This window comes from Dipodomys merriami, unplaced genomic scaffold (assembly GCF_024711535.1).
Source record: "Dipodomys merriami isolate MVZ:Mamm:240054 unplaced genomic scaffold, mDipMer1.0.p SCAF_2005, whole genome shotgun sequence".
Classification (NCBI taxonomy): domain Eukaryota; kingdom Metazoa; phylum Chordata; class Mammalia; order Rodentia; family Heteromyidae; genus Dipodomys; species Dipodomys merriami.
In genome coordinates, this window is record NW_027203389.1 from 43406 (window position 1) to 69453 (window position 26048).

General features: G+C 39.3%; 1 protein-coding gene across 1 annotated transcript in view; it reads right to left on the minus strand.

Moving 5' to 3' along the window:
* Nucleotides 1-26048, minus strand: part of LOC138833131 (mitogen-activated protein kinase kinase kinase 13) — a 52171-nt gene that overhangs the window by 24353 nt on the left and 1770 nt on the right. Inside the window, exons 2-6 of the mRNA XM_070031478.1 lie at nt 19658-19841; nt 12925-13116; nt 10181-10339; nt 6150-6308; nt 4795-4903 (exon numbers count right to left, since the gene is read on the minus strand). Of these exons, the coding sequence (XP_069887579.1) occupies nt 4795-4903; nt 6150-6308; nt 10181-10339; nt 12925-13116; nt 19658-19841 (803 nt within the window). The remainder of the gene's footprint in view (nt 1-4794; nt 4904-6149; nt 6309-10180; nt 10340-12924; nt 13117-19657; nt 19842-26048) is intronic.

Sequence of the window (26048 nt, forward strand, 5' to 3'; positions counted from 1 at the left end):
ATGAAATTGCTTGCTTTGTAATCTCTGCTTTGTGCATGCTGCATTTTTATACACGTGCTGCTCTGAGAGGCAGATGAAGCATGTCTCCCAGGAAGAAGTCAGCTACACTCCTGGCAGCACTTTTGACAGACAGTTTTGGTGGCAAATGGAGATCAAAGAATAACAATAATAACAATGAATAACTGGTGCTAAGAGCAGCCTGTCAGCAAGCAGGAGGGGTAAAGGCCTCAGGTTCAAGATGTCTATGATAAGAACAAATCCATGTATGTGAAACATCAGTTCTTCCCTACTGGAGCAAGAAAGTGTTAAATGCAGTTAATTAGGGCTTCCTAGCTGACATCTTATTCATTTCAAGTGGGCAGCAGGAAAGTGCCCAGAAGGTGACAACCCAAAGGAGCCTTACATTTGTATACCTTTATGGGAGGTGAATAATAGCATCCCACAATCAAAGAGATCTTAATAGTTTGCAATGCACCTGCATTTTTATCTTCTCATTTGATCCCCACAGAAACTCCCTAAGTAAGGGGAGTGTTTAGGGGAGCAAGGTGAGATTTGGAGAAATTTAGTGACTTAGTCAACATTGTACAATGCTAAGTGGTAAGAGGGCTTCAGGCTCCAGGGCCGCTGCTTTTCCCTAGTACCTCACTAGCCTGTCCATAAAGGTGTTATTGTCAGACAAAGCCTTCATTTCAGATACAGAGATGTATCAGCTTCTATACACCTGAAAAAAAAACCTCTCAGAACTAGGAAGGATAGGAGATTTGGAACTATTTAGACAAAAATGAAATTTTATATGAGGTGAAGATGTGGAAGAATGAATGAATATTAAGTGATGCTACCATGTGTGCGGCTCCCCATCCCAAAGTCACCTGTTGAAATCTTAAGTTCCAACGTAAAGGTATTAGGAGGTGAAGTCCTGGAAGCTTATTAAATCATGAGGGGCTCTCCACTTTGAATGGGGTAACTACCATTAGAAAAGTGGACCCAAGGGTGTTTGTTTGCCCTTTACCATGAAAGGACACAGAGAAGGGTAACCAGAACTCGGCCTTACTAGACACTGAGTCTAGTGATCGTGGGTGGCCCACTCTCACCCACTCTCAGAATTGTGGGCCATAAATTTCTGTCATGTACAAGCTACCCATTCTACAGTGTTTTGTTACAGCACCCCAATCTAAGACATGACCAAAGTATTAAGGCCAGTCTTCTCCTTTCTCCTCTTGAGAATTCTCCTTTCCTCTCCACTCCTCCCTCAAGACCACCCAATCTCTCCTTTTCTCCCTTATCCTTACTCCAAAAGACCTTTCATTTTGCTCAGTGTGAGCACTTCTTTTATCGACATGATTCCTCTCAATAATGCAAGTGAGGTGTCCTAATGAGATTACGGACTGCAGGTATGGGTTGTTCTGCACAGTATTTTGCATATGGTCAGTTCTCAGAAAAGCTATACTGGCTTCAAAAGTAGTGTTTTGGATCCAGGTGTGGTACATGCTTCTTGAGAGGCAAAGCAGGGAGATTTTGAGTTTGAGGCTAGTCCAGACAAAGTGAATGAGACCCTACCCATAAATTAAACACAACAAAAAGAGCTGAGGGCATGGTTCAAGTAGTCAAGCCCTTGCCTAGCATGCATGAGACTGTGGGTTTGATACCTAGTACTATGCAGAAGTGATATTTTAGGAGCATTTAAGTAAGATCGCTTTAGAATTTGAACCTTTCTTTCTTTCTTTCTTTCTTTCTTTCTTTCTTTCTTTCTTTTTCTTTCTTTTCATTTTTTTTTTTTTTTGTCGGTTGTGGGGCTTGAACTCTAGGCCTGGGCACTGTCCCTCAGCTCTTCAGCTCAAGGCCAGCGCTCTACCACTTGAGCTACGGTTTTCTAGTGGTTTACTGGAGATAAGAGTCTCATGGACTTTCCTGCCAGGGCTGGCTTTGAACCATGATCCTCAGATCTCAGCCTCCTTAGTAGCTAGGATTACAGGTGTGAGCCACCGGCGCCTGGCTAGAATTTGAAGTTTTCTAAATGCAAATGGTTAAACTGACTGCCTCAATAGCAGGTGGTGCAGGACTATCACCAAAATATGCTTTTCAAAATTGTGACATATGCATTTTTATTGTACAGGATGCAAAGCTGAGGTTTTTACCCACAGCTTAAGGTTTAAAAGACTTCTCCATCTCTCTCTTTTCTTTTTTTTTTTGGGTCCGGCCGTGGGGCCTGAACTCTGGGCCTGGGCGCTGTCCCTCAGCTCTTCAGCTCAAGGCAAGCACTCTACCACTTGAACCACAGCGCCACTTCCGGCTTTTTTCTTTTTGCTTATGTGGTGCTGAGGAATCGAACCCAGGGCCTCAGGCATGCAAGGCAAGCACTCTACCACTGAGCCACCTTCCCAGCCCAATTCTTTTTTTTTTTTTTTTTTTGTCGTTCGTGGGGCTTGAACTCTGGGCCTGGGTGCTGTCCCTCAGCTCTTCAGCTCAAGGCGAGTGCTCTACCACTTGAGCTACAGCGCCACTTCCGGTTTTCTGGTGGTTTATTGGAGAGAGAGAGTCTCACAGTCTCTCCTGCCCGGGCTGGCTTTGAACTTCGATCCTCAGATCTCAGCCTCCTGAGTAGCTAGGATTATAGATGAGCCACCAGCGCCCAGCTCATCTCTCTCTTTTCATGAGGGACCAAGTCTTGTCGGCAGACTAGCAGGAGAGGAGTCAAAGTATGTTGCTAAGATTCACTGAAACATGTACCATATTCTTAGCTTAAAAACTGTGTCAATGATGTCTTAGATGTCTACTTTCTCTTCCCAAATTAGCATAACTTTTTGTTGCATTTTAGTCTTTTATTTTTTATTTTTTGTCAGTCATGGGGCCTGAACTCTGGGCCTGGGCACTGTCTCTCAGCATTTCAGCTCAAGACTAGTGCTCTACCACTTGAGCCACAGTGCCGCTTCTGGCTTTTTCTGCTTATGTGGTGCTGCGAAATCGAACCCTCATGCATGCAAGGCAAGCACTCTACCACTGAGCCACATTCCCAGCCCCTTTTTCTTTTCTTTTTTTAATTAGTTGGTAATGTCTATTCTGAGAAAAAAAAAAATCCTTCAAATAATTCTGGAAGCCAATGGGGAGAGAGAGTTACTTCACAAAAATTCATTTTAGAAACACAAAAATTCATGTTAGAAACACAGTAAGGGAATAAAAAGCTAAATGGTAAATAACCAATTTCATTATAATATAGTTAAATTCTGTAGTATGAAGCTACAATTTAGGTTCGCCACACTTCAAAAGACATACTCTTATACTTTTGATATTCCCTGTGGCTGGTGGAATGAGGACCTTGAATGTATTCCTCTCTCTCCATTCCCTATCTGCAGTGAAAATTGTTAAGACACTATCCTTGTGACATTTACACTTTTATTATTTTTGTGTGAGTGCTGGTCCTGAGACATGAACTCAGTGCCTGGGTCTTTCTGTCCCTGAGCTTTATTTATTTATGTTTTTATTGTTATTATAAAGTTGATGTACAGAGGGGTTACAGTTACCTAAGTCAGATATAGAGTAAATTTCTGTGGACTTGCACTCAGGGTCTGGGTGCTGTCCCTGAGCTTTTTTGCTCAAGGCTAGTATGCTACTACTTTGAGCCACAGTGCCACTTCTGGTTTTCTAGTGATTAAGAAGTCTCAAGAACTTTCCTGCCCTGGCTGGCTTCAAACTGCAGTCCTCAGGTTTCAGCCTCCTGTGTAGCTAGGATTACAAGTGTGAGCCACTAGCATGCGGCAGGATGCATTTCTTTTTGGACAATGTCACCCTACTTAGCTTTTTTGCTTAAGGCTAGTACTCTACCACTTGAGCCACATCCACTTCTGGTTTTTTTTCTTGGTGGTTAATTGGAGATAAGAGTCTCACAGACTTTCCTGCCTGGGCTGGAAAGTCAAACAGCGATTCTCAGATCTCAACCCCCTGAGTAGCTAAGATTATAGGTGTGAGCCTCTGGCACATAACCATTTACAGTATTTTTATTTTAATAGCACATGCTTCTTATATCGGTATCCGTTACCTTACAATGTATGGTTGAAATTCTCTTGTCAAAAGGTGACTTTTATTGGGTGCTAGTGGCAGGCACGGCGTAGCCCACTGAAGGATAAGAGGTACCTGGAAAATGGAGGTGCTGCAGCTAGTAGGCAGACTACCAACAGACTTAGAAATGAGGCCATCTGGGGCCAGCAGGCCTGCCTGCCAACCCAGCAACTGACAGCAGGAATGTGACTTGAAGACAGAAGAATTTCCTAGCCCAAACTATCAACCCACAGAATGATGAGCTAAGTAGAAGTTATTTATGTATTTATTTTGCTACATATATTGAGAAGGTTTTAGCATAGTACAGGCTAATACACAGTAAATTATGTTTTATGTGGAGCTATAAGAAAATAAATTTGGAGTTAGAGAAAAGGTTTTCTCTGGGCCTAGTTCTATTATGGTGTTTTCTATAATATAACTGCCTTCTTCTGTATTTCAGTTTTTTGTGTTTTAAGGAAAAGCACTATTTTCATAAAGATCAGCAGTATGGTCTCTTTTCTTCTTCAGTAATTTCACAAGAACCCACTAAGAATGACATTCTAACAGACATTCTTTTCAAATGAGAGAATAAGATATGTTAAGTACTTAACAAACTCTCAAATTTCATACTATGAAGTATCATGATTATTATTTCATATTGAAGTTACATTCCTGCCATAAGGCTAGGTATGGCACCCTTCTGAGAGTTCCCATTTCTCATTGACTGTTCCCATCTGTGTGTTCAGTCCCTCTCTGGCTTACCTGAGACTTGAAGTAAGTTTCTTGCGGAGTGGCAAGTACATCTGCAGATGCAATGTCTAAATGCATGAGCGTCTGCCGGAACGAAGGCCGGTTGCGGGGTTTACTCTGCCTAAAGTGTAAAAAAAAAAAAGACATGTTTGTGCATTTCCAAAATTGTGTCCAGGAGGATGAAGCTCTTATTCTATTTTATGAAATATTTTTAAAAATTTGTTTTTCAAACAGTTTTGCTGTCCTGAAAGGCAAAAGAAAAATATATTTAGGAGATCCTTACACTGATGTAATGGAAATTTACCTTCAGTGACCTTTTTCACTGGTAAAATAATACAGCTCTCATTTGCTAAAGCCTACTATTTCAAAGGTCATATCAGATTCTTCATTCATACATTTTGATTGCAACACAATAACTCCAAGAAGAAAGGCTATCTTTATTTTATAGATGAGAAAACTGGTATTTGGATGACATGCCCCAAATTATAATAATTTTTATTTTATTTATTATTTTTTGGGTCCAGTCATAGGGCATGAACTCTGGGCCTGGGTGCTGTCCCTCAGCTCTTCAGCTCAAGGCTAGCTCTCTACCACTTGAGCCACAGCACCACTTCCAGCTTTTTTCTTTTTTCTTATGTGGTGCTGAGGAATCAAACCCAGGGCCTCTGGCATGCAAGGCAAGTGCTCTACCACTGAGCCACCTTCCCAGCCCCTATAATAATTTTTAAAAGGCAGAGCCAGTATCTAAACCCAAGGTTCTTAAAGTGCAAGGCTCTTAGTCTTTCCACCACTTGTGTGTAAAAAAGTGTCCTCTCTCTCTCTCTCTCTCTCTCTCTCTCTCTCTCTCTCTCTCTCTAAGTAATTCGCTTCCTTTCTGTTAATCTTGACAATTGTTTTTCTGAAGGGTTCCTGCTTTGGCCAGGTGAATTGGTCCTTGCTAATTACATTTTAATTACATACATCATTTTCCTCAGCACTTTAATTAAGCTATCCTGTTAGAGGTTCCTTGACTTTTAATAACTTCCTGTTAATTGAGCTGCATCCTTTCACAGATTGTCAACCTGAACTCAGCCAATATGAGCAGAGGGGCAGGGCCTGCTGGGTTAAGGAGCAGCCTGCTTGATCTATGTGCTTGCTTACCAGATTTTTGGTGGATGGTGCATCCTTCCCCAGAAGTAAACCTTGCCTTGTTGAGTTCCTTTCGAGTTGGGGGTCTTTATTCCTATATGACACCCCAACATCCCGAGCTATTTCTAACAGGTGATTTACTCCTAAGACACATTGTAGACCTCTTTGCTGTTTTAGAGCCATTTTACATATGCCTTTGAGAAAGAAAGTAAAGAAAAACATTGGAAGAAATATCTTACCAGGTCTGTTTCATAAGGATTTTGAATCCATCTGGACAAGTGGAAGGAACTGGGAGGTGCAAGCTATTGCTTCCAACTCCCCAAATAATGGCTGATGAATCTACATCTTTGTAGGGGATCTCTCCTGTCAGCAGCTCCCAAAGCACCACACCAAAAGACCTACAGTAGTACCAGGAGCATGCATAAAAGACATTTCAGAAGGACTCATTTGTACTTCAGTTCTTTATTCATTTTTAATCAAGCTGACATGTGCACCTAGCTTGAAAATTTTAAATTCAACTATAAGGAAAACAGAAAAGCAGAATAGATCTATGAAAAAGAAAACTAAGAGAAACAAATACTGGCAGATATTACAACATAAAGTCTCAGTAAGTAACAATGGCTCATGAATAGATAACCACGCTAATGAACCAGCATAAAAATCCAGAAAGAGACCAGATACATATAAGGATTGAGTATATAATTAAGCATCATCAACTGCTGAGTGAAAACTGCTTGGTTAATAATCACTGTTGGGACAACTGGAGCAAGCTAAGGTGAAGAGAAGCTCAGAGTTACAGAACTGCTTAGCATACTCAAGACAGTGAGTTTGGTCCCTAGTACTGGAACGAAGACACACACACACACACACACACACACACACACACACACACACACACACACACACACACACACACACACACACACACACACACAAAACTGGATGCTAGTGGCTCATACCTATATTTCTAGCTACTCAGGAGGCTGATGTCTGAGGTTCTCAGTTTGCAGCCTAGGAAAGACAAACCTGAGTGACTTATCTCCAACTAACCAGCAATAAGCCAGAAGTGGAAATAAGGCTCAAGTGGTAAAGAACTACACACACAAAATAAAACAAACCACACCTTATCATGCATCAAGATAAATTTCAAATGATTCACAAAATTAAGAATAAAACCATAAAAATCTTGACAGAAAATGAAGAACAATTTTAAAATAATTTTAGAGAGATAAAGGCTAAGGAAATCAAGAAGCCATAAAAATGATAAATTTCTTAAGTGAGAAAATCCAACATAATGAAAAATCAGTTAGAGGCTGAGATTGGGAGGATATTAGTTCATGGCTATCACCAGGCAAAAAGTTCACAAAACCTCATCTCAACCAATGAAAAGTTGGACTTTGTAGCTGTTATCCCAGTGTAAGAGGGAAGATTTAAGTCCAGGCTGGTCAAACATAAATGCAAGACTCTATTTGAAAAATAACAAAATCAAAATGAGATGAATATATGGCTCAAGTAGTAGAGTGCCCCTTGACAAGCATGAAGCCCTGAAACTCTGAGCTGACTAATGACAAGACCCAGTTGTGCACACTTGTCATCCCAGCAATGCAGGAAAGCACAAATAGAAGGATTGCAGTTCAGGCCGGCCACACATAAAGTGAGACCATCAGCGGAAAATAACCAATATTTAAAAGGCTGGTGGAAGCCGGGCATCAGTGGCTCATGCCTGTAATCCTAGCTACTCAGGAGGCTGAGATCTGAGGATCATGGTTCAAAGCCAGCCTGGAAAGTCTGTGAGATTCTTATCTCCAATAAACGGCCAGAAAACCAGAAGTGGTGCCGTGGCTCAAGTGGTAGAGCACTAGCCTTGAGCTGAAGAGCTGAGGAACAGCGCCCAGGCCCAGAGTTCAAGCCCCCCAACCAACAAAAAAGAAAAAGAAAAAAGGTGGGTGGAATAGCTCAAGTAGTAGAGTGCCTGCTGGCCAGTAGAAAGGCCCTGAGTTCAAGCCTCAGTACCACCAAAAACTCCACCAACCAAACAACCCAAGAAACAGAAAAGTAATCTCTTTATATATAAAATACTCATACTTGATAATAAACATTAGAAATTACAACAAAAGGATATAAGCAGTTCACAAATAAGAAACTGCAAATGATTCTTAAGCATATAAAGTAACAAATAATAGGAGGAAATGAAAACTACATCTAAGATACCATTTTTTACCAATATGACTGTCCAAAATCCCACTTTGGGGCATTTACCCAAATGATCACAAACAAGTCCATACTAAAGCTACCAGCACAACTGTGTTTATTACAGCATTATTTACCATAGCTAAGATCTGGAACCAACCCAGATGTCCCTCAGTAGATGAATGGATCAAGAAAATATGGTATATATACAATGGAATTCTATGCCTCCATCAGAAAGAATGGCATTGCCCCATTTGTTAGGAAATGGAAAGACTTGGAAAAAATTATATTAAGTGAAGTAAGCCAGGCCCAAAGAAACATAGGTCCCATGGTTTCCCTTATTTGCAATAACTAGTATATCTCTGAGACAAGCAGAAATGGTCAGAAAAGTTGATGTTAGGCGAAAATAAGGACTCAAATGTTTTATTTTTCTTTCTTGCTATTGTTTCTAACATATTTATAAGATATTTATTTGTTGCTTTGTATGTCCCTCCCCCATGGTATAACCCCTGTTTTCACTGTATTTAATGTTGGTATAATTTGTGGAGGGGAAGGGAAAAAACAAATCATTTAAATAGGGATACAGGTGGACCTATTGCAACAATGAGATGTACAAGACGGTATGTCGAAAAATGAACTTTACAACTTTGGCTTGAGGGGGGTGAGGGAGGGGAAGGGATAGCAAGAGTTGTGAAACAAAGGAGGGGACAACAATACTTGATAAGAAATGTACTCATTTATCTTGCCCATGTAAGTGTAACCCCTCTGTATGGTATTTTCACAATAAAAATTTAACATATTTTATTGAGAGACTGAGAAAATGCCCTTATAAACTTCTGGTGGGAACATAAATTGGTATAATCCTTAAAAATGGAAACTTCAGTAATTATCCAAATTACAAATGATCTCATTCCTATTCAGCCTATTCATTATGCTGTTATATGCAATTTTAACACTTGCTATTATTTTTGATAAAGCCTAAAATTTAATTGCTAATTTTAAGGGCATAATAAAAGCAATTACAGGGGAAAATATTAAGAAGACTTATATCCTGAGAAGAAAAGTTGCTAAATAATGATGATGATGATGATGATGATGATAAAACTTAATAATAATAATAATAGATAATAAAGCATAGCCCATAGGAGCACTTAGTAAAAAGGTAATGTGCTTACACATCCCAGATGGACATAGAGGATACAATTGTGACACAGCAACAGACATTACTTATGTGTGCGATGATGGTCTTCAGTCATCAAGATGGTGGCTCATGCCTGTAATTCTAACTATTCAGGAGGCTGAGATCTGAGGATCACGGTTCAAAGCCAGCCCGGGCAGGAAAGTCTGTGAGACTCTTATCTCCAATTAGTCACTAGAAAACCTGAAGTGGTGCTGTGGCTCAAGCGGTAGAGCGCTTGCCTTGAGCTGAAGAGCGCAGGGACAGCGCCCAAGCCCAGAGTTCAAACCCCACAACCGACAAAAAAAAAAAAAAAAAGAATAAAGTTGTTTTTTATTTTTGTTTTGTCGGTCATAGGGCTTGAACTCAGGGCCTGGGCTCTATTCCTGAGCTCTTTTGCTCAAGTCAAGCACTCTACTACTCTGGTCACAGCACCACTTCTGGGTTTCTGGTGGTTAATTGGAGGTAAGAGTCTCACGGACTTTCCTGCCCTGGCTGGAAAGCAGGGCATCTGTGTGAATCAATAAAACACTAAGATCTCAGCCACTTGAGTAGCTAGGATTACAGGCATGAGCCAGGCATGTGCCTGGCTAAGAATAAGTAAGTTTTATTTAAAATATTTCACTAAAAAAGATGAGAATTAAGTAATATATTCCAGAAAGAGTTCTATACTACATGGTTACTGAAGTAATGTTTCAGTTTTCCAGAAAGTTCTTCATGTTCTCTGATTTACTAACTGGATTCTCATTCTAATCCCCTCCCCGCCACCCACCCTCAATCTGTCTTATCACATATCACACTGGATGGTATCTTATGAGGCCAAAATCAACCATAAAAAATCTGGGAAGAAAAAAGGTGAAAGTGAGAAAAGGCTCTCTAGTTGGTCCAGAAGATGCCACTCACCAAATATCAACTTTTTCAGAGACAGGTTCATTGCGTATCACCTCTGGTGCCATCCATGCAACTGTGCCAGCAAAGGACATCTTGGTACTTTTATCACTGAGTTCCTTAGATGTACCAAAATCTGAAATTTTTACTGCATCTGTGTGAGTCACTAAAACACTGAAAGAAAGAAAGAAAGAAAGAAAGAAAGAAAGAAAGAAAGAAAGAAAGAAAGAAAGAAAGAGAGAAAGAGAGAAAGAGAGAAAGAGAGAGAAAGAAAGAAAGAAAGAAAGAGAAAGAAAGAAAGAACACATCCAAATCATTAGTAGTCATCATCACCATGATTCTGAAGGCTAGTAAAGATTTTGTTTACTACCTTCTACTCTACAAAATTCAGCTAGCAAGTTCCAATGTCCTGGAGCCTTCGCTCTGCACTAGACACTGCAACATGGACACTGGTAGGCAGCTGAGCAAGAGAGCTTTTAATACCCTATCTCCATCCTTTGCTGTGAATTTTACCAAGTTACTTTAACTCATCAAAGCTCATCATCTTCTCTCTCTAATAAAATGGAGACAATTCAGGTTATAATGTTTTATATGCAATTAAAAAAATGCAACAAAGCTCTCAAAATGGTTTACACATAATTTTTCACATGCTTACGGCAAAATAACTTCAGCCTATTGATTGTGTGTATATTTCATAGGGTTTTGCTAAAGGTATGTTCATACGGATGATTACAGGATTTAGCTCCAGATTTACAAGCTGGATGTCAAAGGAAATGTACTGGGTAACCTTTCTGAAACCATCTCATTCCCAAGTTTTGGATAAGGGATTGTGGACCTATAATAATGACTTAATAAAATTTCAGTCTCAGCCAATCTATTAAAAAAAAAACACATTTTTTTTTGTCAGTCATGGGGACTGAACTCTGGGCCTGGGTGCTGTCCCTCAACTCTTCAGCTCAAGGCTAGCGCTCTACCACTTGAGCCACAGCACCACTTCCGGCTTTTTCTGCTTACGTGGGGCTGAGGAATGGAACTCAAGGCCTCATGCATGCAAGGCAAGCGCTCTACACTGAGCCACCTTCCCAGCCCAAGAAAAACATTTTTAAAAACATTATTTAAACCACTCAACTAAAATCATGAACAGGACCATGACACTAATGATTCATTACACTAAAGGGCAAATATGAGGTCTGGGATTTCATCAGTGCTGATTAGGGTGAAAAGGAATAAATCGAAGCTTAAGTAAGTTCCATGCAAGTCATGCTTAACTTTGTTTAGGAATTAATCTGAAATGCCTATTGGAACCAACTTTTTTTATTCCTTAAAAATAAATACATATCCAAAGTACTGACAGCCCTACATACTACTAGTCGGGTTCAAAAGATCTGGGTTTTAAGTTCTAGCCTCCTGTTTTTCATATCTACAAGAATAATGATATTGTCACATCTATTCTACTTTTGCCAGAATCCAAGAAGATGTGATAAATGGATATAAAAATGTTGCAGTGGGTGCTGGTGGCTCACACCTGTAATCCTGGCTACTCAGGATGCTAACATCTAGGATTGAGGTTTGAAGCCAGCCTGGGCAGAAAAGTCCATGAAACTCTTATCTCCAATAAATTACTCAGAAAAGGCCAGAAGTGGTGTTGTGGCTCAAGTGGTAGAGCATTAGCCTTGAATACAAAGAGGCTCAGGGACAGCACCCAAACCCTGGGTTCAAGCCCCAGGATCGGCAAAAAGAAAAAAAAAAAGATGTTGTAAACTATGAAACTGTTAGGCAAATTCTTAAAAATTTACTACACCAAACCAACCAGTAATAGAAAACAATAAAAATAATGCTTAAAAAATAGGGGGTACAGGGCTGGGTAGAGTGTTTACCTTGCATGCATGAGACCCTGAGTTCGATTCCTCAGCACCACATAAATAGAAAAAGCCAGAAGTGGTGCTGTGGCTCAAGTGGTACAGCACTAGCTTTGATCTGAAGAGCCAAGGGACAGCGCCCCAGGCACAGAGTTCAAGCCCCATGACTGACAAAAAAAAGGAGAGGGGGTACATGTAAACAATCTATTTAATCAATTCCTTTCTTTCCTTCATGAAATTTTGGGAATTGAATAAATACATCTCAGAGTGGTTAGTTATCAGTTACCAATTAATTATTTTGAAAGAGGAGATTACTAGAACAGCTCTGTTGTTGTAATAACTATTTTCCTTAGAGCTACTGTGAACTGAGTAACTGTTGATTTCTTCCTGCTTGGACTCTCAGAACTTCAAAACCACATCTTTAGTCCATGTCAAACAACTGTACAGAATCTTATGGCATACATTCTGTGAACAAGTTTTAGTCCTAATATTTTCACTTTCTTTGACCCTGTTTCTTATTCACCCATTTTTATCCTGTTGTATACATTTTTAAAACTCATCAAAAATTCATTTTGAACACAGTAGGGAAATGAACCAATCTTCAAGTAGGAAGTCTGGCATGAATTATCTGAACTGATAAAAGTAAATACCTTAGAGGATAATGAATTTTACTTCACAGTCAAAACTTTATAAGCAACAAAACAGGAAAACTAGTGCATGTATCCGAATGTACCTGCCATGAAAATAACAGTAATGCAAAGGGGATGAAAATAAAAATTCCCCACTCTGTTGACACAGACTGAACTTGAATTTAACTCCAACTAAGGTAGATAAAAATTCCCTATTTTAAGAAACAAAGCAAAAAAAGGTAGAAAAGAAAAAGTTGACTCCAACACTCACTTAGGTGATTTGAGATCACGATGAATAATTTTATGCAGGTGTAAGTAATTCATTCCACTCGCAATCCCTGTGGACCAGTCTACGAGCAGTCGTGGGGTGATCTTCCTGCCAGCTCGCAAGACTTCGTAAAGCTGTCCGTGGGCACAGTATTCCATGATGATACAATAACAAGGGGCCTGGGTACACACCCCCCTTCCAAGAAAACATAAACATGTACAAATACATACAGATACATAATATTTATTAAGAGTATTTAGGGGCTGGGACTGTAGCTTAGGGCTAGAGTGCTTGCCTAGCATTTATGAAAACCTGGGTTCGATTCCTTAGTACCACATAAACAGTAAAGGCCAGAAGTGCTCCTGTAGCTCAAGGGATAAGAGTGCTAGCTTTGAGCAAAAGAAGCTCAGGGACAGTGCCCAGGCCCTGAGTTCAAGTCAAAAAAAAAAAAAAGAAAGAAAGAAAGAAAAGAAAAGAAGTGAAGGAGGAAGAGGAGGAGGAGGAGGGAGGAAGGAAGAAGAAAGGGGGAAAAAAAGAATATTTAGGTAGGACCAATTCTTATCCAAATGAGCTTGTTTTTTTTTTGTTGTTGTTGTTGGGCGACTTGAACTCTGGGCCCGGGCACTGTCCCTAAGCTCCTTTTGCTCAAGGCTAGCCCTCTGCCACTTGAATCACAGCTCCACTTCCAGCACTTTCTGTGATTAGTTGGAGGAGATAAGAGTCTCACAGCCTTTCCTGCCTGGGCTGGCTTTGAACCATGATCTTCAGAGCCTCCTGAGTAGCTATGATTACAGGTGTGAACTATTGATGCCCAGCCCCAAATGATTTTAAAACTTCATATAGAAAATAGTTCTTGAGTCTTAAGTTAGCTTTAAGATCTATATATTTCTCTGTTTTGCATATAGACAATTTTTGTTTTGTGCTCTTCAGTCCAGATATCCACATGTTGTGCTGTGCCTGATGGTTTTATGTAGGACCATGGAGTCTTGGGACCGAGTATCTATTTTTTATAAGCTGGAGTAGTTTTACTGAGTAGTTTTAAAATGTTAAGAATAATTTAATTTTTTTCAATTTAAACAAATAGAAAGTTTTATATATAGTTTATAGAAAATTCAAGCAAAAATACTGCTATTTTACTTATTTGTTGAATTGCTTTTTGGTATGGGACTGGGACTCAAACATGGTACTAATATTTTGACTCATTGGTTAGTGCTCTAACAGTTGAGACATGCCTCCAACCTCATTTATTGAATTTAAAATTGCTCAAAGCTGATGACCATTAAACAATAAAAACCATCTTTCTGTCTTATATAATCTTTGAAAAATATTTTTGTTTAGAATAAAAGTAGGGTTATATTTTGTACATCTATATAGTCTATATTTCCATCTATTTCTGCACCTTCTGTAAAGCCTTCCCTAATTATGTCAATCCCTGATTTATTCAGTAGCCATGATTGTGTGTGTGTGTGTGTGTGTGTGTGTGTGTGTGTGCTCGCATGCGTGTGTGCGTGTGTGTGTGTGTGTGTGTGTGTGTGTGTGTGTGTGTGTGTGTGTGTGTGTGTGTGTGTGCCCAAAGGGCTTGAACTCAGGCGGGGCCTGGGCACTGTCCCTGAGCTTTTGAGCTCAAAGCCAATGCTCTATCACTTGAGCCACAGCTTCGTTTCTGTTTTTGCTTTTTTTGTGGGATTTCTTTTGGTGCTTAATTGGAGATATGTCTCTTGGACTTTCCTGCCCAGGCTGGCTTTGAACAGTGGTACTCAACTCTCAGACTCCTGAGTAGCTACAATTACAGGGGTGAGACGCTGGTATCTGGCTAGCCATGAATTTTTGTTGTTGTTGTCAGTCATGGGGTTTGAACTCTAGGCCTGGGCACTATCCCTGAGCTCTTCAGCTCATGGCTAGTGCTCTACCACTTGAACCACAGCACCACTTCCAGTCTTTTCTGTTTATGTGGTGCTTGGGAATTGAACCCAGGGCCTCAGGCATGCAAGGAAAGCACTCTCCCGCTGAGCCACCTTGAATTTTTTTTATATGCACATTTTCTCTGCCCATATAGATTACAAACTCCTTGCAGAGAAAGATCTTTGAGGTTTTTTTTTTTCATTTTCTTCCATGAGGCTTTGGGGTTCATAGCAAATCTTTGACAAATTTAAACTTGACCTCAACTTTCATAGCTGGAAAAGATCTTCACAATAAAATATGCAGAGCATGGAGTAGGAGGAATGACACTAATATGAAAGAACATCTCATAACTTTCAAGCATGTTTATGTGTTTATTTGTCTTTGTCCCCAAACCACTGTGTAATGAGTAATTTTGATTGCAAATTTGATTGGATTAAGAAATGCCTTAGAAGATTAGCAGAGTACATTTCAGGGCATGTCTGTGGTGGCATTTCCAAGGACAATGAGATAATGAGGACTGGCCTCATGAATGGATAAATCCTTTGATGGCTTCAAAACATGATATTCTTACTGGGAGATGGTGAAGAGTGAGAGGTGGGGCTAGCTGGGAGAAATGGGTTGTGGGGAAAGTGTCCTTTGGGGCTATGTTTGGCCTTGGCTTCTTCCCTTATTTTTCTCTTTCTGTTTCCTGGCTACCATGATGTGAACTGTTTTATTCTACTATGCTCTCCTGTCCACCGAAGAACTGATGTCTCTGTACCTGGAAGCCAAAATACATAATGTCTCCTTAAGATGTTTCTGTAAGATATTCAATCACAGCCCTGTGAACACTGACTAACGAAGGTTGTAAAATAGATTATGACCTCTTCTACTTTTATAGGGAAGGCTCAGCGTACAAATGACTTGTCTTAATCAGAACTAGTTCATACTACTAAGTGACAGAATTACACTGGAACCCAGTCTAACTCAAAACCTAGGCTCCTTCTTCTTGCTATACTACATTGCCTCCTTCTTAGCTTTTAAACTTCTACATAGGCAAGAATATCCATGATTCCTATTACACATATATACCATAAGGCATTACAGTGCGAATAAGCATAGCATTTTCACAGTTTTGTACTCAACATGAGAAGAAAAATGATTACATGTAAATTTGCATCTTCTATCTCTTATGCTTCTCCCTTTGAAACTTTCTAGAGATTAGAATATTATTTACAAGACATCTAATTAAAGTCATCAGCCAGCTACCAATTCATGTCCTATCTCTTAGGCTGCTCTAAGTGATGAAAGAATTTGGATGCCATGGCTTGGGGTAATGATCATGTGAAGGTCTTGTAACAATAACAGGTTATTAATTAGTCCTAATTTTCTTGCCACAATGGACCTGTCAAATACCACCAAGCCCTTTCTACATTCTCCTACATTCATTTTCTCGGCTACCTGAATTTCTTACCCAGCCAGTACTGGGGCTTGAACTCAGGGCCTAGGTGCTGTCCCTTATCTTTTTCCCTTAAGACTGGAGCCCTGCCACTTGAGCCACACCTCCACTTTCAGCTTTTTCCTAGTTAACTAGAGATAAGAGTATCAAAGACATTCCTGCCCTGGCTTACTTTGAACAAAGATACTCAGATCTCAACCTCCTGAGCAGCTAGGATTACTTGAGCCATCAGCACCTGGGAAAAACAAAATCCAGGTTCTGTTATTTGACTTTCAGGAAAGCTCAGTAAAGCACAATTATACACCAACTATAAATAGGTACTTCAATTAGAATTGCAGAAATCACGAGTAGATCAGGAATAATGTCATGTGCTTAAAATATTAAGATAAATATGGTTTGTAGGTACGCAGTAACTTACTCAACCAGGTTTTAATTTGTCATACAAACAGAGTCAAAAAGGTTCTAATAGTGATAATGTTATGAACTTTTCATTTTTCTTGACTGTAGAAGGAGAAGCAATCATTCCATCAGCTCTGTACTCTGACAAGGCTTTTCAGCTGCTATAAATACCAGCTCTCTAATCACTTCTAATTGCTTGCTATCTTTTCTTCCTTTGGCATTGAATTTTATTAGGAACCATCAGGATGGGTTTTCTTAAAAGACTACTTTCAAAAATGGAAAGAAAAGAGTCTATAGTATTCTTATCTCGCATTTCCCTTTCTGACATGATTCTTACTAAATTCCAAAGAAGCTGTGAGCACAGAAGTCAGTATCCATAGAGATGTTTTAAAATTCAATCATGTCCTCATATCTTCCAGACGGTCTTGAATGTGATTCATTGGCCAAGCAACACATGGCACAGATGGCTGCAAAGATAACACTGCACAATGACCCAAGAGCGTGGTGTAAGGGGCAGGGACACAGTCTCACTATTGTTTTCCATGTAGAGGTAAAGACTGTTCAAGTACAGTCAGTCTAAAGAGCCGGGCACCAGCACAGCCATACTGGCTCAACGATGCCTAGGCAGGTGGGGAGGGTGAAGAGGGTGAGGTGGGAAAAAGACTGGAGGAAGGAGGAAGAAGCAAAAGAAAGAAAGGAAAAAGAAAGCTTTTCACTTCCTCACCCTCTTAGAATATATTTCGACTTTCTATTACTCACAGTATCTTTCTGGAAAGCTCTCTTGTCTGGGACACACAGCCGAATCATTTTGGGAGGTCAAAAAGCCATGCTAATCTATACAAAGTTCCTTGAACTGCCTACTAATCTGAGTTCAAAAGTTCTTGGTCCATTCTTCCATTGAGGAAGACATAGCATACAGGAAGTATGATCATCTCAGTGAAGTAAAATGAACAAAAGATGATTTCTTGTCAGGGGCCAATGGCTCATGCCTGTAATCCTAAACTACTCAGGAGGCTGCGCTCTGAAGATCAAAATTTGAAGCCAGCCCAGGCAGTTAAGTCTGTGGGACTCTGATCCAATTAACCAGCAAAAAAAGCTGGAAGTATAGGCTCAAATGGTAGCACACCAGCCTTGAGCAAAAAAGCTAAGGGACAGTGCCTATGCCTTGAGTGTAAGCTCCAGTACAGGCACCAAAAAAAGTGGTCTTTCCATTAGTCTGTCTACTTAATCATCCTGTTAACTTCTGAAATTTATCATCTTTGAAAAATTATAATTGGTTTGTATAGGATTTTATTTTAGTCACTCATCCTCTGAGCCCTACCAGGACAACCAATGGATAGTATTGTAATCACAGTTAAAGCTCTCTCCCATATTCTCTTTCCTCTGGTCTAATATACAAGCTGATACTTTTCTTCTTTTCCTCTTAACCCTGGTCACAGTCAGTCTTGTAAGGGATTGAAATTTTAATATGCATCTAACAAATCCATTTGATAAAATGGATTTAAATTCATTTGATAAAATTTCTATCTTTACTCTGGGGAAAAGATTTCAACAAAGACAATCACATGACATTTTTAGCTTTACAGTTAACAGTTTTTCAGAGAGAGGATCCCTCTTGGGGCTAAGGGAGAAAGTTGCTCCTAGTTTAGGAAAGGGGAAGTTGTGGGTTATTTCATTTTAATTATGGCTTCGTTGGCTATACTATTATACAGGAATGAAAAATAGCACCAAATATACCAAAGGCTATCATTTCCAAGCTTGCATACCACTAGAGCCATGATTCCTATAAAGACAATTAGCATTCATCTGACTTTTGGCCTATGGAAACACTTAAAAGGCTTGTGAAGGAGGAAACTCAAGATGTTCGGCAAAGAGATTACACCAGTTAGAACTCAGTGTTTGGTAACTTCCACAAATTTGTGTTTGATTTTCCTTTTTTTTTTTTTTTTTTTTTGGTCAGGGCACTGTCCTTGAGCTTCTTTTGTTCAGGTAGCACTCTACAATTTGAGTCACATTGCTACTTCCAGGTTTTTCATGTTTTTTTTTTTCTTTCCTGTTTTATGTGGTACTGAGGAATTGAACCCAGGGCTTCATGCATGCTAGGCAAGCCCTCTACCACTAAGCCACATTCCCAGCCTATTTCTCCTTTTTTTTTAAAAAATTAGGGATCTTTACTACATGTTCATACATTCTTTAAAGCAACCACTTGGTGAAAAGAATATAACAGATACTGATACTATCAAAAACTCCACTGTCATTGAATTTAGAAAGCTTTGTCATTACTAGAAAAATGATATAACAAAACCTGAGGCTATAGTCTAAAGGAATTTATCCTAAGTTAATATTTAAGAAACAATGCTAATGAAAACTAATAACTGTAAACCAGGGACTAGTCATTTTCTGATTACTTTGGATGTTAGCTTTTGTCATTTTTGTTCTTGTTTTCATTCAATCCTCTCCTGTACCAGGGCTTAGTTTGCTGGGTTTCTTGTTCACATTTGAGACACATCTCCAGTCCAGCATTTTGTCAGATAATCAGAGATGGAGTACTGTGGACTTTTCTATCGAGGTTGGCTTCAAACTAAGATTCTCTGGGTCTCAGCCTCCTGAGTATCTACGATTACAAGCATGAGCTGCTAGCACCTGGCTACCTTAAAAAAAAAACAAACCACCTGAATTTTAGGATGTTCACATGATCCTAAGTGACCTGTGATGGTCCATTGACAAACGAAGGTGATACAGAAGACCTGACTGCTTGGCAGGGATCCACTTCCTTCCTCCCTGCCTTATACACATGCTTTCAGTTCAGCACACACTCTTGCAAAATGAACTCCTACATAAAGAAGATGCTTAAGACTCAAGCACAGTACTAAGTTTATCAAGTGTCTGGGAAATACCTTTCAAACCAAGAAATTATGTGTATATTATTGAGAGAAAGAAAACGCCTCCATTTCTTTTTCTTTTTTCTTTATTTTTATTTTTAAAGCCTTGACCTACTTGAATGCGATGATGTTAGGGTGCTTCAACTTCCTCAAATGCTTGATATCCGTCTCATTCTGCTCTCTCACTTTCTTGATGGCCACCTCTTCAGCTCGGAATTTGCCCAGGAACACAGCTCCCTGGGCTCCACTACCCAGCCACTGCAGCTCTGAGATCTCCTCAAATGGCACTTCCCATGTATCTAGGCACACAAGCAAGAAACAAACTTGACATCTTGGAATTTTTCTCAGGGACCATTATATGGACTGTTCTGAAGGTACCAACTTCATTCAGAATGACCCTACTGTCCAATTCCACCCCAAAATACAACTTTTCTAGGGGCCCTGGTAAGGTAGAACAGTATATTCGTTTGAATCAACTTTTAACTGCTGAATTGAAGCAGTTCAGAGATCTCCAGTATAATCTCCCTTAAACAAAACATTTCCTGATACTCCTACAATGCCACCACCTTACCATAAGCTTGCATTATTTTTGGTTTTCTTTTTGTGCTGCTACTGGGCTTGAACTTAGGGCCTTGTGCTCTTGGCTTGGATTGTACCACTCAAAGCTGGTACTCTACCCTCAGCCATATCTTCACTTCTGCCTTTTTTAAAAAAAAAACAAACAGGTTAATTGGAGATGATAATCTCACGGATTTATCTGCCCGAGCTGGATTCTAACTGGGACCCTCAGATCCCAGCCTTCTCAGTAGCTAGCATTACAAGCATGAGCCACTGACACTCATCATCAAGTTTGTACGTCTGGCCCACTTTCCTAATTTCTCTATACATGTTAGGTGTTGTTTTATCCTATGAATTTCTACTTCAGATGCTCAATAAATCCTCACTGAATAAAATCCTAAGTTTCAAGTTTCCTAAGAACCTAATTTCGCATAATATTCACGTTAGCATTTACCTTTTATAGAGTATGTTGATACCAGAAACTAGCAGAATGCTTTACATGGACCATACATTTAATCTTTACAACAATGCTACAAGCCTGGCCTTCTAGTTCTCTAAAGATGAGAAAACGAAGGCATATGCTGGTTAAAGAAATTCCCCATAGTTTTGTGGCTGGTAATGGCAGAACTGGGCCAAGGAATCCTAGAATCGACCAATCCAGGGACAGTGTTTTCTCCACTCTTCTTTACTGCCTTCTGTGGAGCAGTTGAGAAGGTCCTGGCCACACACATAGTTGCAATAGTTGAGGTTTCTCTTTTCCTTATTATTTAGATTTTTTAAAAAATATTTATTATATTTTTTTATTGTCAAGGAGATGTACAGAGGGTTTTTTTTGCACTATTTATTTATTTATTTATCTATTTATGTCAGTTGCAGGGCCTGAACTCTGGGCCTTGATGCTGTCCCTCAGCTCTTGAATTCAAAGCTACAGCTCTACCATTTGAGCCACAGCGCCACTTCCAGCTTTTACTGCTTATGTGGTGCTGAGGAATCGAACCCAGAGCCTTGTGTATGCAAGCAAACACTCTACCACTGAGTCACCTTCCCAGTCCTTGCGTAAAAATTTCACAGGGATCGATTTTAAGTAGTGCATTGTTGGTGAATTCATATTGCTGTTTAAAATCCTTTCCTATATTAATTTTTTGACATAAACACTTAGTATTTACATAATAAATAGCATGCTATTTTAAATAAAGCATCTCAAAAAATTCATCCAATGTGCACTTTTAATCTCATGGAATTTAAAGAAGAATGCAATCTATCAATCCTCTTTGGTCTTCTTTCTTCCTTCCTCATGATTTCACTGGGCTTCTTTCCATCACAGCTGGAGCTCTACCACTTGAGCCATGCCTCCAGTCCAGCTTTTTTTCTGGTTAATTGGAGATAAGAGTTTCTCTGACTATTCTGCCCAGGCTGGCTTCAGACAATGATTCTAGATCTCATCTTTCCTGAGCAGCTAGAATTATAGATGTGAGCCACTTGTGCTTAGTAATAGTTTTCATTATAAATGTTAGTAGTTGTTTACAGATTTTCCTAATTGTAGCTGGTGACAATGATAGATATGAATGTATTGGTTTCACCACAATTCTGCCAGCAGTATTAGTAATTATCTTTTGGTTCTAATTTAATTATATGTATGATAGTGTTTTATAATTTTGAACTAGATTAATTGTCAGTGATACAGTGTTTTCACATTTCACATTTGTGCTTTGTATGAATTATCAAAACTTCTTTGTCCAGTCATCTATTTGTGTCTGTAGTTTCCAAAAATTTCAAGAATATCTCTTTGATGCAAATGAGAACATTTTATTTTATTTTATTTGTTGGTCATGGGGCTTGAACTCTGGTCTTGGGCACTATCCCTCAGCTCTTCAGCTCAAGGCGAGCACTCTACTGCTTGAGCCACAGCGCCACTTCCAGTTTTCTAGTGGTTTATTGGAGATAAGAGTCTCACAGACTTTTCCTGCCTGGGCTGGCTTTGAACCGTGATCCTCAGATCTCAGCTTCCTGAGTAGCTAGGATTACAGGAGTGAGCCAGTGGCGCCTGGCTAACATTTTATTTCTTTTCTTCTAATATTATTGTTTGGTGCTAGTGCTAGATCTTGAACTCAAGGCCTGGGTGCTGTCTCTTAGCATTTTTGCTAACCTGGAACTCTACCACTCTACAGCTTCAGTTCTGGCATTTTGGTGGTTAATTAGATATAAGTGTCTCATGGACTTTTCTGCCTGGGCTGGCTTTGAACAGTGATCCTCAGATCTAAGCCTCCTGAGTAACTAGGATTATAGGCATGAGCTACCAGTGCCTGGCTTAATTTTATTATTTCTATACAAAATGTTTCATATAATTTACATATTTATATTATATAAAATTCTAAATATATTTATATAAATTATATATTTATAATTTCCTTTGTAATTTTCAGTGTCTAGTCTTCTAAAAGCTCTATCTTCTAAAATTTACTATCTTCTAAAATTTATTTGTTAATATTTTTCTTTTTAAACTTTTTTTGGGGGAGGAGTTCAGTCATGGGGCTTGAACTCTGGGCCTGGGCACTGTCTTGCAGCTCTTCAGCTCAAGGTGAGCACTTCTGGTTTTCTGGTGATTAACTGGAGATAAGAGTCTCATGGACTTTCCTGCCCGGGCTGGTGTTTCTCATATCTCAGCCTTCTGAGTAGCTAGGATTACAGGTGTGAGTCACTGGCATCCAGCTTTAAACTTTTTAAAAAGTATTCTTTTTTATTGTAAAGGTGATGTAAGAGGGGTTATATCCATGTGGAATTTATTTTAATATATAGTATGAAAAAGATGCAAGTTAATTATTTATATTGCTAGTTAGTGATTACAAAATAATCCTTTTTTACAATGACTAATGATGGTTATATTATAATTATTATATTATTTTCTAATAATATATTTCTAATAATAATGTCCATTATTAATGCTTAGTATTTTTATAAAATGAGAAAGAAGTCATTATTAAATGTAGATGATAAATACACTTGACATACAAATACTAGCTAATCACAATATTATAATAAAGAATAAAATTCTCCTCTACTAATGGTAGTTCATGCCTGTGCTATGTTCAGGCAAGTCTTAATTATCCATGGCAAAACAAAAGCATTGAATTACCCTGGCAATTCAAGAATAGAGTAGAAAACAATGAAATACTTCCACTATGTTTCTACCAATCTTTTCACTTGAACTAATAATTATCAGAAGTAAAATTGTTTGATGTGAATTTACTCTTCATGTCTCATGGCCTTCTGTCAGTGTCTAGGAGCAGGCTAAGGAGTAACAAAGAGGCAGAAAAAAACCATAATAGGGACATAAATTGGGCACCTGGTAACTGTTGAGTGAGACAACTAAACAAACAATAGAGAACTGGTTGTATTCTCTAGGGTTTGTCCCACACTTTTTGCTGCTTTCAACCTTTGCGTTAGATTAGTACTCTTCCTTAGCTGTTAATTTTTTATTTGATTAATCACATGACCATTAACTTTGTATGTGTGTGTGTGTGTGTGTGTGTGTGTGTGTGTGCGCATGCACATGTGTGTGCTGGTACTGGGGCTTAAGTTCAGGGCCTAGGCATTGTCCCTTAACTGTGGTCACTATGACTTAATTCCAATATCTACCATGAGAACACCCTCATGCTTGCCTACTTCCTTTCTCTTTTTCTCTCTTTCTTTCTCTTTCTCCTTCCTTCCTTCCTTCCTTCCTTTTTCTCTTTCTTTCTTTATTTTTGTGCCAGTCCTGGGACTTGAACTCTGGGCCTGATGAGTGTCCTTGTACTGTTATACCCAAGGCTAGCACCCTAGCACTCTAGCACTTGAGTCACACCTCTGTTTCCAGCTTTTTATTTTTATTTTTGGTGGTCAATTGGAGATAAGAGTCTCACAGACTCTTCTACCTACTGCTGGCTTTGAAATGAGATTCTCATATCTCAGCCTCCTGGTTGCTAGGATTACAGATGTGAGCCACTGGTCTCTGGCCTGCCTACTTTAAGGAAAATATTTTCCTTTCTTTGTTCAGACATGGCTGTGACAATGTCTGCTTTTTTTTTTTTTTGGTTGGTTGTTGGGGCTGAACTCTGGGCCTGGGCGCTGTCTCTCAGCTCTCAGCTCAGGGCTAGAGCCCTACCACTTGAGCCACAGCGCCACTTCTGGCTTTTTTCTGTTTATGTGGTGCTGAGGAATTGAACCCAGGGCCTCATGCATGCGAGGCAAGCGCTCTACCACTGAGCCAACCTCCCAGCCCCACAATGTCTGCTTTGAGACTGCAAACCATTTGGCTGTAGAAGATTTCATTACTACCTTACTTGGCCTTCACTACTGACATATTAAAAGGGAGAGGAGGACATCATTGATTATTTTTAAAACCTAGTAAGAGTTCTGCATAAGTACCAAATATAGGGGCACATCTGTTACATGTGTTATCCTTTGGTCGATTGTGATGCAGGATTAAAGATAAGCTCTTTGATCCCAGAGCAAACAAGGAAATACTACATTTAGTTTCTGGCTGGCAAATCTCTGTGTAGGCGGGCAATAGCACCATCCCTCAGTGGGATGTCCTGCAGTTGGCTAGAGAGCTAAGCACCTGCTTTACCCTTGTAAGAATCTTAAGCTGATCAGTTCTGTGTCTTAATTATTCCTGAAATAAGCCTTTCTGAAAGTTACATGGAAGACAAATTAAATGCAAATTGGTAGAACAATAAAAAATTTGTTTCTTTTAACAGACTTTTAAGTAGGGGTGGCCAGAGAATCTGAAACTTAGTTATACGCTCATTTTGGTTCATATTTTTCTTTCTTTTTTAAAAAATTATTTTATTGTAAAGATACTGTACAGAGGGGTTACAGTTACATGAGTAGGGTAATGAATACATTTCTTGTAGAGTATTGTTTCCCCCTCCTTTGTTGTTCTCCCACTATCCCTTCCCTCCCCCTCATATTTTTTTCTTTCTAAAATTTCCTATTGAGTGAATTAAAACAGAAAATCAGTTAGATTAGAATATAAAGATATATAAAAAGCCTTAAAGCTGGATGGTGATGGCTCATGCCTGTAATCCCACCTAGGAGGCTGAGATCTGGAGGATCACAGTTCAAAAGCAGAGCAGAAAAGTCTCTGAGCTTCCATATCCAATCAATAGCATGGAGATGTGGCTCAAATGGCAGAATGCCAGCTGAGCACAGTTGAGGCCCTCAGTTCAAATCCTGGTACTGGCAAATGTAAAACAAAACAAAACTTGGAAAACCCTTAAAAACAACAAATCATTTCAAGCCAATGACTGCAATGTGGCTAATCATCAGTAAAAATACAACAAACTAAATGTTGAACAAACTAAATGTCAGCACATTTAGATAATTTAATATTATATGGCTTTTAAAAATATTCCTTAAAATGAGTGCTTATATCTATAGTCCCAGCTACTTAGGAGGCTGAGATCTGAGAATTGAGGTTCAAAGCCAGTCTGGACAGGAAAGTCCATGAGACTATAGTCTCCAGTTAAACACTTAAAAAGCCAAAAGTGGAGCTGTGGTTCAAATGGAACAATGCTGGCCTTGAGCAAAAAAGCTCAGGGACAGTGCCCAGGACTTGAGTTCAAGCCCAAGGACCAGCACAAAGGAAAATTGTTTTTTTTTTTTCAAATAACCTTTAAGAATTATGCTTATGGTGAGTATAGTGCAAACGTGAAGTCCCAGCTCTTAGAAGGCTGAGGCAAAAGTAGCAAGGGGGCCAATCTAGGCTACATACATAATGAGATTCTATTTGAAATGGAAAATGTACAATTATGTAGTGAAACAATGTTACCCTTTTTCCTTCAGTGCTGAAGATCAAACCCAGGGTCTTATACACGCTAGGCAAGTCTCTACTCTGAGTCACAGCCCCAGTCCAAGATAATATATTCTTTAAACATTAATAGTGGTTATTTTCAAAAAACTAAAGGTCT